This window comes from Microcaecilia unicolor, chromosome 4 (assembly GCF_901765095.1).
Source record: "Microcaecilia unicolor chromosome 4, aMicUni1.1, whole genome shotgun sequence".
NCBI classification, from domain to species: domain Eukaryota; kingdom Metazoa; phylum Chordata; class Amphibia; order Gymnophiona; family Siphonopidae; genus Microcaecilia; species Microcaecilia unicolor.
In genome coordinates, this window is record NC_044034.1 from 125081100 (window position 1) to 125094675 (window position 13576).

The 13576-nt window shown below is 41.2% G+C and overlaps 1 protein-coding gene across 1 annotated transcript in view; it reads right to left on the bottom strand.

Annotated features, from left to right (window-relative positions):
* Window positions 1–13576, bottom strand: part of KLHL1 (kelch like family member 1) — a 683807-nt gene that overhangs the window by 42991 nt on the left and 627240 nt on the right. Inside the window, exon 12 of the mRNA XM_030202420.1 lies at window positions 12776–12935. Within this exon, the coding sequence (XP_030058280.1) occupies window positions 12776–12935 (160 nt within the window). The remainder of the gene's footprint in view (window positions 1–12775; window positions 12936–13576) is intronic.

The following is a 13576-nucleotide window of genomic DNA, read 5'->3' on the forward strand; positions in this document are numbered from 1 at the left end:
CTGAAAGATTTTACACATTTCTTGAGCCAACTACCAAATGATTTTGATCATATTATACACTTGTGGACAGTCAAGATCCTGCATTCTAAATTGCTTAATTATAAAATACTCTTCTGAATATTCTCCTTTTATATTAATAAACATCGAGGGTCTAATCTCTTGTAGATAGAGAATGAGCTATAAATTGGTTGGTATAATTGCTGACCAAAAAGTGTACCCTTGTCAAATGCTCACATCTTATGAATTTTATGAGACTGAGAAAATGGCTCCAGTCATCATTAATCTCAAGAAGATATTCTTCATTTATTTAGAATGGAAAAGCAAGTTATTTTGATAACTGGTTATTAGACAAACTCAATAGTTTAGTATAAGAATTCATACTACCTTACTGCAGATCTGAATTTAATTTACATTTTCCATTTCTGATCCTCAAGCCAAACAGAGGTGAGTGCAGTGGAGAGCAATAACCAGGTAACATCTTGAATTGTCAGAAAGAGATACTATATGAGAACCTAAGGGAAATATGATTAGGAGGGCACTGCATAACAGTTCACTCTGGTATCTAGAAAATTGGAAGACAACAATGGAACCTGAAAAACAAATTTCTTAGCAGCATTAGAAGAAAGTAGATCACAAGGATAGAAGTTCAAAAATATAAATTATTTAACATTGCCTGTTGTGGCCATGTTTCACCCACTTCTAGGCTGCGTCAGGGACTATTACTGTAACATAGTATAAATCATAATTCAAATACTTACAAGAATGAGAATATAAATGAATATACAGACATAAATTTAAAACAACTCAAAATCTAAAAAATAAATAATAAAAACAAATCATAAAACTCAATTGTAGAAATAATAAGTTGTACTATAAGAACCAAATCTGTAAAAATACAGACAGAAAAACAGGTACAGTGTGAAGGGATTGCTTTAAAAGTGCGCATAGACATGCTTAATATAAAAGGTATAAATATATGTTTTGCATACAAAGTCAAACATAAAAATTCAGTATACCTAAAAACTATGGGGCCCTTTTATTAAGCCACACTAAAAAGTAGCCAGAAATATCCCCAGCACGGGTTTTTTCCATGTGCTGAGGCCACTTTTAGCATTATGGTAAAATGGCCCCATTTTCCATTTTTTAAAATTAATTCCATTACATGTGGCTATTAGCATGTGAGCCGTTACAGCCACCTATTTACTAGCCAGTAAGGGCTCATGTGCTAACCATACACTAATTGGTTAGCGCTTGGCAATGTAGATGCACAGAACACACCTTCTCTCCATCCTATACACACCCCAGTGTTAAAAAAATAAAATCTATTTTTTAGCGCATGGGAAACATGCGCCAATCCCAAAACTACCACTGGTTGCCTGAGTGCGCCCCATGGTAGTGTTTTTTAACCCGCAGTAAGCATGTGTTAGTGCTTAACGCAGCTTAGTAAAAGGACCCCTATATTTTAACTGAAATATATATTGAACAAATCTGTACAGAAGTTTGACATGGTTTAAGTACATATCAATTTAGGGACAGATAATCCTAAATGTTTTTTTCCATTCAGCCTTTTTAAAATCCAGCTGTTTTTGGAAGTGTTCCAGTTTTAAACGCTTTCTAACATGTGCCAATATTTATTGCCTGTGCATTTTAAGAAGGGACTTGTGCTTATCTGTCCCTGTCTGGATAGTAGTAGAACACACAGCAGACCAGGAGTCCCAGAAATTCTTTATTGAAAAAAAAAAACGTTTCACCAAAATAGCTGCATCAGGCGTTTTACATAACACTAATAAATAAAACATACAGATCAAAAATGAATAAAACTCATTCCCCCAATTCTGCATTTTTTAAAAATTTCTTTGTATGGTAAACAGTATACTTTACTATACTTGATTTTATGTCTTACTGAAAAGCGCAAAGTGTGTTTCAGCAATAAAATTAATAAATAAAACAGAACCCCTCCATTCTCCTCTAATTCCAACATTGCTTCTGAAACAATCCTGCTCCCAAGACCAAAAAACATTTCCCATTAATGACACAGAAAACTCTACAAAATGAAAAATGTTGTGTTGCATACACCTATTTGATATTGACCCAAATGTTTCTTGTGATCTAAACATGCTACCTTATTGTGGTTTTCCGTATACAGGCCTTCTGACATCGTCATGTCACTATCATTGAGATGTGTAACCCATTTCCAGTTCAATACAGAATCTGCATGTGTCTATTTCCCCATATTTTTCTGTGCTGTTTGTGAACTGTCTTGTCCATAGTTCACTATCCTGTGTTAAAATTATCAATCTCTCTTTTTTTTATGTTGAAGTTCACCTCTCTTTAACAATTCCTGTTTCAGTTTTCACCTTGTTTTCTGGCCTGATTCTTTAGATTAAATTTTCTCTTCTTTTGCTAATTTATTTCTTCAGGGGCCCATTTACAAAGCTGTGTAAGGGCCTACACACATCCATCATTCGCTAAATCAGTATTACCAACCAGCTACCACGTGCCCTGGGTGGCAATTCTGAATTTGGCACGTGCCAAAAACACGTGGTAGAAAATATTTTCCATTTTCTACCTCGTGGCGCTTACCCAGTGGTAAATGGCAGTGGGTATGCGCTTAATGCCTACAGCCCGGATAGCGAGTGAGACCTTACTAGTAAGTCAATAGGTGGTGGTAAGGTCTCAGGCTGAAAATGGACACACACTGCTTTATATTTTGCCACTCTTCCATTTTCCGGCCCCTTACAAAAAGGCCCTTTTTCCAGGACGTGGCAAAAACTGGTCCGGTGCATGCCCAAAAGACGTGCTCACACTGCTGCAGGCCACTTTTTGCCGCGACTTAGTAAAAGGGCCCCTCAATTAACTGAAATGCATGTCCAAGTTTAAGAATGGAAACAGATTGCGGCTATTGATTGTTTAACATCTTACATGAACAAAATTTCTCCATTTTTCACACAGCATATTTAAAAAAAGAAAAAAGCCTTTATGCTGGTAGCAGCCAGCCCTTGTCACATAAGGGCTTTTGGCTATTGAGTTATATGTGCTTAAAAATTGACAAGTCAGATTGTTCTTTCCTCTCCTGACCTTTATCTGTGTTGCTGATGTGGTTTAGTACGATCCATGCTGCAATTGAAGGCATCAATTGAGCATTTTAAACACAGTTTCAATCTCTGTACCTGCACCAGAATCAATGTCTGTGAATAAAGACAAACTAGACTAATGTTTTGTGAATCAGTTAGAAGAGGTAGCATAGAAAGCCCATGTTACTGCACTGTTGCCAGTATATTAAAAGTTGTGTTATTTTTATTCATATGTAGATGACAAGCTGTCACTTAGTGGAAATGCTGAATAGGCAAAGCAAACACATCTTATAATAGTTTTGCCTTTTAGTCCATAGTAGGGACAGTGTGGTTTGATTTGTTAATTTGCATGTACTTATAGTTTTTCTATATTATATACATGGCTCCCTTCTTAAATTACAATAAGGGTGTGACATCAAAAACAGGACCTACCACTCAGCCACACAGAACTTTCAGCTTTTTTCAGCCAAAATCCATATGATAATTATTACTCTTTCCTTCAATATCTAGCAGTAAATACTAGGGAAGTACACAGAAAAAAAGTCTTGGTTCATTTTGTTTTGTGGATCAGTCACCTATTTGGTTTTCATTGTCAGATGCTGAATGATTTGTTTCACTGATTTCATGTATTTCTTTTGAATGGCAAATTTGTTCTGTAGAGGTGTTTTCCATCCATTTTCAATGAAACGTCCTTGAAGCTGGAGTGGGGGAGTAAACTAATGGTTAACACAGGGACTGGGAACCTGGAGATCTAGGATTCAAATCCTTCTGATGATATATTGTCTCAGATACAAACATATTTATTATCATACGTGATATACCACCTATGAACAAATTACTAAGCGGTTTACATAATTAAATACAGACAGTAAAGCATTATGAAATCAGGCAATATAAAAAATATATTAAATAAATCTACTAAACCAATGATTCTCAAATGGGGTGTTGTGACAAACGCTCCGGGAGGTGTGTTGCAAGGTGGTGGTGGCAGCAGCATCAGCAGAAAACACAAGGACAGAAGATACAACTGCACAAGCCCAGCAAACTGCCTTAATTTCATGTGAGCTGTGCTCCTTCCCCTCATTGCAGTTCGAAGCAGTGCTTAATATGATTTTCTTGCCCCTTCCCAAGGTGACTCCACTCTGTGCAACTAGCAGGCTCAGGTTTGGAATTATGACCTTCAAATGCACAAGCTGAAGGCTTAGAGCTGAAGCCACCAGGACCCACTTCTATAAATGGTGCTGAAAAATCAGTGCTGACAAAAATAAAATGCGCGATATAGAATCTGGCCCTAACTGCCTAAATGCTGGTTCTGCCCAAGCTCTGCCCCTGGACCACTTCTAACCTAGCCAGTTAGGGAATAGTCAGTTGCAGAGATAAGCACATTCATAGGCTATATTAATATGGTGGAGGAGGATGAATATCGCTCAAGAAAACCCCAGCACCAGTAACAATTTCACTATTTAAATCCCTCCATGTGTCACAAAGTTGCTCAAAGCATTCACAAGCATTCATACTAAGTTTTTTTTTTGGACCATCAGAAGTAGCTGATATAGTTCTTTTACAAAGCCACAGTAAAAAGTGGCCTGCAGTAGTGTGGGCGCAACTTTTGGGAACACGCTGGGACACTTTTCACCATGTTTGGGAAAAAGGCCATTTTTTTAAGGGGCCAGGAAATGGGCGTGCGCAAAAATTAAAACTAGCGCATTCCTATTTACAGCCTGAGCCCTTACCGCCAGCCATTGACTTAGCGGTAAGGGCTCACATGCTACCCACATGGTGACCATACAGAACACACTGTGGCTGTGCTGCCGGGTACCACCAGGAATGCCCTCCATGGTTGAAAATAGAAAAATATTTTCTACTACGGGATTTGGCATGTGCCAAAGTTGGAATTACCGCTGGATTCACGCACTACCCCTGCAGTAGTGCTGATTTAGTGCATGCTACCTGTGTGTTAGCCCTCCCCCTGCTTTGTAAAAGGGCTTCTTAGTGCTCAAATAGACACATCATGCCATTAATCTTCTTCATTGGTCCTAGTTTTTTATATAACAATTTCATAATCCTTCGCAAAAATGTTAATACATAATAAATTGAAAATCTTCTCAGGCAAAACATTTCTTAGGTTGAAAACTTGAACTTGATATCTCAGTAAATGCAACAATGAATGCTGACGTTTGGAGAACCATATGCCGAAATAGCTATGTGGATGTCCTAAAGAAAAGCATTGTCAGTAAAAGTAGATCAAACTATATCAAAGAAATGACACATGATAGTTAGAAGTTCTTCAGCTCTAAACTAGTTCTCTCCAAAATGCCTCTGTATTGAAAATGGTAGAACTGCCAGGTTCTCAAGAAGAAGGAACCAGTTATGACAAGGCTAATAGGGTACTATGAGAATCATGGCGCTTTGACTTTTTTGGAACTTATGTAGAACTCAGGGTATGAGAGGAATTGAAGGGTAAGCATAAAGGAATGACCGTGAAATCACACCCAGAGCTAGACTTGGGGGGGGGGGGGGGGGGGGGAAAGAAGAGTCTAACAATAGAGAGAAAACTTTGTGGGGGGTTTTTCACTGGGAAAAGGGTCAGTCAGTGGTATTCTCCAATCCTGAAAGAGGAAACTCAGAAAAGTTGCATCTAAGGACTTTTTGTGCTAACTGATTTTGTGGACTATGTATGCAAGTAGCCTGTATGCAAGCCCCAGAGTCTTGCTGCTTCTCAGTAAGAGCATAGATAGCTAGTGTCCTCTTGTTTGTTCACATACATTTTGCCACTTGATTTTCCATCTGAACAAGTAGAGAGGACCATGAAGGTGGTGGAGGAACAGTTGTAGGCAGGGCCGCCGAGAGACTGGGCTGGGCCCAGGGCAAGGCCACCCCCGGGGCCCTGCCCCTGCTCCCCCCCCCCCCCGAGGTCATCGTTGTCGCCGCTCCCCTCCATCCACCACCGGGCCGGGCCCCCCTGAATTCAACACATAGCTCCTCACCTCGACCTCGAGGGCGGGACACAGGGAGGGAAGGCCCAAAGGGAGGTGATCTGCAGACTGCCGCTGCTGTGCTTCTTTCACATGGAGAGAGGTCGAGGCGAGGCGCTATGATTTGAATTCAGGGGGGCCCAGTCCGGTGGTGGACGGAGGGGGGTAGGTAGAGGGGACTGCGGTGCCGGGCCCCCCTTGGAGGCCCGGGCCCGGGGAACTTTGTCCCCCCCTGTCCCCCCCTCTCGGCGGCCCTGGTTGTAGGGCATAGAAGACTGCCTTAGCTCCAACTAGTTAATATGAAGAGTTAGGCTGTATGCTCACTACATTCCCTTTGAATGTTGATCATTGAGATAAGCTCCCTAGGGGAGACATCTGTAGTCAGGACTAATTGTTGCTGCTATGGTATAAAAGGAATGCCCGTTGCTAGCTAAGGCTTATGAGTCTACCACAAATGAGTCAGATCTGATGGGATGAGCAAAGTCTTGAGGAGATAGGCTGAGAGCATTGAACTCACTGAAATTTTGGATCAAAATAAGGTGTTACATTTTTAAGTGGGCTAAGGGGATGTCATGAACAGCTGTGGCCATGCACCCCAGCATTTGAAAGTATGCTATGGTTGTGACCCCGGACCTTTTCACGCTACAAGGAAGCACACAAACATGCTAGGTGCCTTTTGAATGATGCTATGCTTGTACGGAAACATTTAGAGTTGACAGGCAGCATAGCTGTTTGGCAAACTTTCTTCCCCAAAAGATCTAACAAATGAAAGTCCTTCCTTGAAGAGTGTTAAAGAAATCTTGCATTTCTTTGTCATTCTCATGGCTGGTTTAACTACTACTGAAGAGTGTGAGTGCTGGATCTTATGAAATCCTGGAGTTGTTTGATGCTGTTTTTAACTCCTAACCCTTATTCATTTGTTCAGAACCCTTATTTTATCATCCTCACCTTAATATTCCCTTATCTCTTATTTATCCTGTTTGTCTGTCCTAATTAGATTGTAAGCTCTGTGTACGTCTAGTAGCACTATAGAAATGATAAGTAGTAGTAGTAGTAGTAGTAGTACTAGTAGTAACAGACTGAATAATAAGTGGATTTTGCCATGAACAAGTACAGCTACTGTCATTTTGGATCCCTTTCCTACTGAGTGTATAGGAAATTATTTAGCCATTTTGTTGACAATTTTTGGATATGAAATGTTCTCATACTCCATTCCTCTGCGGTGGAGGAGAGTGATCTTATGGAAATACCATAGACCCTTTTTTGTGATTTCCTGGAGAGGGCAGTTGAATATTAAGGGGATCTAGAAGGCTCTCTACATGAGATGGAAATTGGAGAGAATGGTAGAAGCAAATGAGCAGATACATATTCTGAGTCTGAAATAGAATCGATTGATACAACGGGATCTGAATGAGTGTCTCTCTGTGCAGGAGTAAGTCCTGAGGAGCAAGACTGCTCTTCAGGCTGTGGCAACAACTACTGTAGAAGGCATGGGATGCTTATTTTATTTATTTTATTTTAAACATTTCTAACCCGCTTATACTCTAAGTGATTTCTAGAAAAACATATTAAAAATAACACAAACTATTTATCTTCCATCAACATATATAAACATCAAAATGCTGCCATAGAAAACTCTCCATCAGTACATTGCCTGACAAAAAAAGGCTTGAACAAAAAGCTTTGTTCTTAACACCTTAAATAGCTGAAAACAAGTGGGATTATCTGCACTGAAGGTGTCTTTCATAGTATTGGAAGTACTGGCACTCTGCTGTTGGTGTTACGCAGAATGTGAATTCAAACATATCCTAACAGTAGGCGTGTCTACAATTAGCATGGCATTGTGCAAATAATACGCAGAGCCCAGAAAGCTGATTGCAAAGCAGGACTCATCTCTGCAGAATCAATGGCACACTAAACAACAGAACTGTAGAATGTCCTCGGAACCTCCAAAAAGGAGAGAACTCTATAAAAAGCTTCTCTGTGTCAGGACCTGTATGCAGAAGGAAAGTTTTAAAGTGGCACTCCAAGCCAAGTAAGAGGTGGAGACCATCCCTTAATGACATGGGTAGTCTGGTATACCACCACTGCAGACAAAAAGTCTCAAAGGTGCTTTTGAAGATGGAAAGTTTCTGAACAGAGAGGTCATACAGAAAAAGATGAAATTCTGCACCTAAAGGCTGATATTGTTGAAGGTCTTCGATGGTAAACTGAATAGTTAAATAAAAAATTAAGAATATTTGGGGGGGAAAAAAAAAAATTGTAGATGTCATGTCCATTTGGCAGAGCAGAAGAAAGAAAACCAGGGAAATGAGGAGACTGCTGTACATGGCAAGAGCTGCACATGCTCAGAACTTTACACCAAGAGAAAGCAGTTCCATCCTGGTGCTGTCAGATGATGTCACCTACTTGGGTGCCTGACTTAATCCTACTAAATGATGGAAAATATGATTTTTACAATGCTACCATAAGAAACCCATTATAGATTTCTACAAAAATATAGAAATACCATGAATACATGTTTTCTTCTAATGTCACTTTTATCTTTTCCTTTTTCTTTGCCTCTAACCTGCTTATGACATGATCAATACAGTATTTATTTTTTACTTTATCTCCAACAGATGAGATAGATAAAACAACAGCAAAGATTTCAGACCATATACTTTAGAAACAAGCAAGATCAAAGATTTTACAGTTTCAGCATCCCCTAAATGTACCACATCAGCAGTAAATCGGAAATGATTGGTTTGCCTAAGGCAAATTTGTGAACATCTTGCTCTCTTTATTTCCGTGTATTTTGTTTTTTTTAAATCATTCTGATAACTTCAAAAGAGAGCTAAAATTTTATCCATGGCAAACAATTAACTAAAGTTAGGTTTCCTTATGAGCTTATTTTTCTCATCAACAGTAGTCAAGATGTTGCTTTGGAGGAGTCATTTGAATGTTTTTAGAAATCTAGTGAGAACGATAAATTTAAATATACATCAATGCACAGTAATAATTTGGCATTGGCACTCTTAATATTAATATTAAAAGGATTCTGCCTAGCAAGATTCAGAAACTCTTGCCAATTAAAAGTAATTTCAAAAGAATGGAATGTGACAGTGCAAGTATTTATTAATTCAGCCATCACACAGTTATTAACAACATTTAAGAGGGTACTATCTCTTGTGGCAAATTTTGCTTTGTTGCAGAGGGCAGGATATGCACACTAGCTACACATATGTGAAACCCCATTTTGCATAGGGTTTGTATATGAAACATGGATTGCCCCTGTTGGAATGCTCTTTTCCAAAATACCTATGACACCAGCAAATACATGTGCCATTTTTGCCGCATGTACAGTGGGAAATACACTCATCAAAGTCTATTACCACCCATGACCTCAGTGACAGACTCGTTTCACGTTAGTGATCTGCCCATGATTCGCCTTTCACCTCATTGATCACAGTTTTTTTCTTTTATTATTTTACAGTTATTCATACTTATTAATGGTTTAGCACAGGTACAAATCAAAGTAGGGTATACACAAAAAGCAGCAAATATGAGTTATCTTGTTGGGCAGAATGGATGGACCGCGCAGGTCTTTTTCTGCCGTCATCTACTATGTTACCTGAACAAATACTTCTTTTTTTAAAAGTGGGAACAGCTTTTAAAAAAAAGCACATTCATAAAAGAGTGGCATCACTCACAATATGTATGTTTATTATGGCTCGTAATATGCTGCCTTTCAGTGCAGGAATCAAATGTGTATTTGCAGGTGTTTAGACCAAAGTTTACAAAGCCACGTGTAAGAAGAGCCAAATCAATTCTTTTTAATGGATTTTTGTAGGTGGTGGTAGACAACACAGAGGTTAGTACAATTGACCCTGACTCTTTAGTGGAGACCCAAATTCCAAATGATCAGAGGGATTCAGGTTTCAGAGAGAATTCTGAGCAAAGAGGAAGCCTCCCTGGGTACCGGAATATCACTTTGCTGGGAGATTGGGGATAGAAGAGAAATTGTAGGATTATTGAAAATATCTGTTTTAGTTTCATTACATAGTAACATAATGATGGCAGAGAAAGACCTGCACGGTCCATCCAGTCTGCCCAACAAGATACTCATATGTGTTACTTTATGTGTATGCTTGACCTTGATTTGTATCTGCCATTTCAAGGCACAGACCGTAGAAGTCTGCCCAGCACTAGCCCCGCCTCCCAACCACTAGCCCCACCTCCCACCACCGGAATAATGTTTACATTAAGCAATGTAAACATTATCGGGTCAATATTCACAGTGATTTAACAGGCCAGAAATGGCTCATGATCGGGGCTAACCACTAATTTTCAGTGGCACATAACCGGTTAGTGCTGAACTGAAAACTGGCTATTTGGAGGGCATTCTGGGTGGAGTTGGCACTTGGTCTGGGTAACCGCGTAAATAGGTATGCACAAAACTCAGCCCTATCTTTATGCAGTGCCCCATGGCTGATTAAGTGCTGAATATCACACTTAACTGGCTATATGTTAGTCAGCCCACAAACCCAGAAATTCAATGCCGATATCCAGAGAAGGCCAGGTATTGAATGTCCAGGTTTAACACTGGCTGTGGTCAGCAATCTGCTGATTGCCACCAGCTGATGATCGGACCCTATGTGTTCAGTAATTTTGTTTTTGATAATAGTTTCTACCATTTTACTTGACATTGATGTCAGACTTACTGGTCTGTAGTTTTCTGGATCATCCTTGGAACCCTAAAATTACTTTAAACAAGGGAACTCTTTCTACATTGGATATACCACTATCAGCTCCAAATGTCAGTATGATGCCATGTGAGACATTCCTCAAGAGTCAAGCTGGGGGGTCACTGAAATCTCCATCTTATAGTGGGCCCCCAACCACCCCTTGTGGAAACTCCCGCCTATATGTACTCTTCCTTCCCCTGGGCCCCCCAAAGTATGGACATTAGTCATGTGCTGATGTGCAGCCACTGTCATCAATCAGAGCCCAACAATAGCTAGCATAAGAACCTCATAGATAGCTGCCCCCAAACCTAGGTTTCCCACCTGAATGTCTGGGAACTGCCTTTATCCTGGGGGGTCTCAGCAGAGGTGGCTAGCAGGTTGGGAGGCTCTGACAGGATCCCCAGTCATCTCTCAGCCAGCTGTAGGACATATAGGCATAGGAACGTACACACACCTACATCCCTGACAAAAATGGTAACAAAGGATCCATTCATCTAACAGTGCAGTGCCATACTACCACCCAGCCAGTGCCTGCTCACCCAGGGCTTTGCAGTAGTGCCACAAACCATCCTGCTTGCTCATAGCCAGATTTTCCCCTCAGGGGACAAGCAGCTCTGCTATCTTAGCTCTGCTATCTGCTACTAGGACAGATTGTTACCAAGTTCCAGATGCTCTATGAGGAGCAATGCCACCCTCAATGAAGGCAATGGACTATTCCCACTGTTTATAGAGTAATGTTTGAATGTTTAGAAATACAGTGTTTAAATTTGTTGGCATACAAAGGTCTGTGTCTTCACTTTGTACAAAATGTGTTGATAACTTGAAATTCAAGGGATACAGGTGCTGTGGTACCAATTCTACTAGGCAAGCCCTGGGAAAGGGAGACTGCAGAACCAGGGGGGAGGGGTTATAGGCAGAGAGAGAGAAGTGTCCAAAGGGCTCTCTGTGTCCACAATCAGAGCAGTTCCCACTGAATGTGAAGGGCTCTACCAGAGGGCTGCACTAAAGAAGAGGGATCTAGTGTGCCTATAGCAGAAGAAGGGGTCTGGGATTCATACCTGCCCCCCCTACAAAATCTGAGTCCACATCGCAAACCATCATGATGTGCCTCTAGTGGCCCAAATGTCTTTGGGCCTGCTAAAACCTGTGATACCAGTTGAACTAAGGTTGTTCACCACAGATGTCAGGTCTATGGAGCTGCTATCTTGTTCCCCGAGGGGTGGGGGGGGGGGGGTACACAGGTCTGCAGTCTCTCTGACCACTCCCAGGTAATAGAGGGCATCTGGGAGTGGGGCCTTTCCTGAGTGAGTCGAGGCCAGATTTTAGCCTGCCAGGTCATAGGGGCAGGTCGGCCCCTCAGTTGGCGAGGAAATGGGCAAGATAACTGTCTTCATATTAAAGCCAATTTATCCTTCAAGAAATTCAAAGTTGATTTAAAAACCTAGTTATTCCATGCTGCATTTGCCCCTTCATAGGCCGATTGTGATCCTGCTCTAGAAGTGTTGCCTTTCTGTTTTTATTCTGTCCCCTCCCCTCCCCTGTTTCACTCCCTGTCCTCTTCCTCCCTTCATCAAATTAATCTTTGTTGTATGATTGGAATTCTCCTTGCTTTCCTGTCATAATTTGTACTCCTTTTTCTGCTACGTTTAATTTTTTTTTTGTAAACCGCTTTGAACTGCAAATTTTTTTTTTTATTTGTACCCCGCACTTTCCCACTCATGGCAGGCTCCATGTGGCGGGCAATGGAGGGTTAAGTGACTTGCCCAGAGTCACAAGGAGCTGCCTGTGCCGGGAATCAAACTCAGTTCCTCAGGACCAAAGTCCACCACCCTAACCACTAGGCCACTCCTCCACTAGCAAAGGAGGTATAGCAAATATGAATAAACTGTAAACTTTCTGATAGATATGTGCAGGGAATGTTGCCAGTGCATCCACATGCATCTCAAGACAGATTCCTAGCAGCTCCTCACCAACTGGGGGGCCAGCCAGCCCCCAGGACCTGGCAGGCCAATAACTGGTCTCTTGACTCTGCTCTGGAAGACCTCTACCTCCAGATACTGTACATCCATGAGCTCAGCCAGTGTCCCTCTGGGGATTAGGGGAACTTTTTGAAGGTACAGGGAGTAAAAGAGATTATCCTCTATTGTAGATATAATTACCTGAAAATGAGAATATAAAATAGATCACAGAAACAGCAATGTGGGTCACAGTAAGGGGCAGACTGCTCACCTATATCATCATTGAACTCTATAGCTATCTGTCCCCTGGGGGTGAAGTATCTGGCCATTCTCCTAGACCAATGCTGCTGCCAGATATCTGGTCTGAAGGAAAGCTTGGATTGAAGGGGCTGCATGGTCCATGACATAAGTGTTAGTGGACACTTGGCATGCTGGGCCCCAGTCCAGCTCCATGCTGGAGGCTGGAACATGGGTACCATCACAGGTGTCCCTTGCTAAAGACTCTAGGTATATAATTGTACTGCTGACCCCAGGTAGGGGGCCACATGTACTGATGTGGGCCATAAGTCACCTACTTTAAGCATTTCCCTGTATACTAGGGGCCATCTTAGGAGTCAGCACCCAAGAAAAAGATTTAGGTGTCTAGATTTAGGTATCATTATAGACAATACACTGAAATCTTCAGTCCAGTGTGTGGTGGCAGCCAAAAAGGCTGGTGCGAAGGTGGCGGACCTCACGCGTCACCTAGATAGGATTTTATATAGTGCTGGGGAGGAGACGGCTGTCTTGGTACATGTGGGTACTAATGACATAGGAAAATGTGGGAGAGAGGTTCTGGAAGC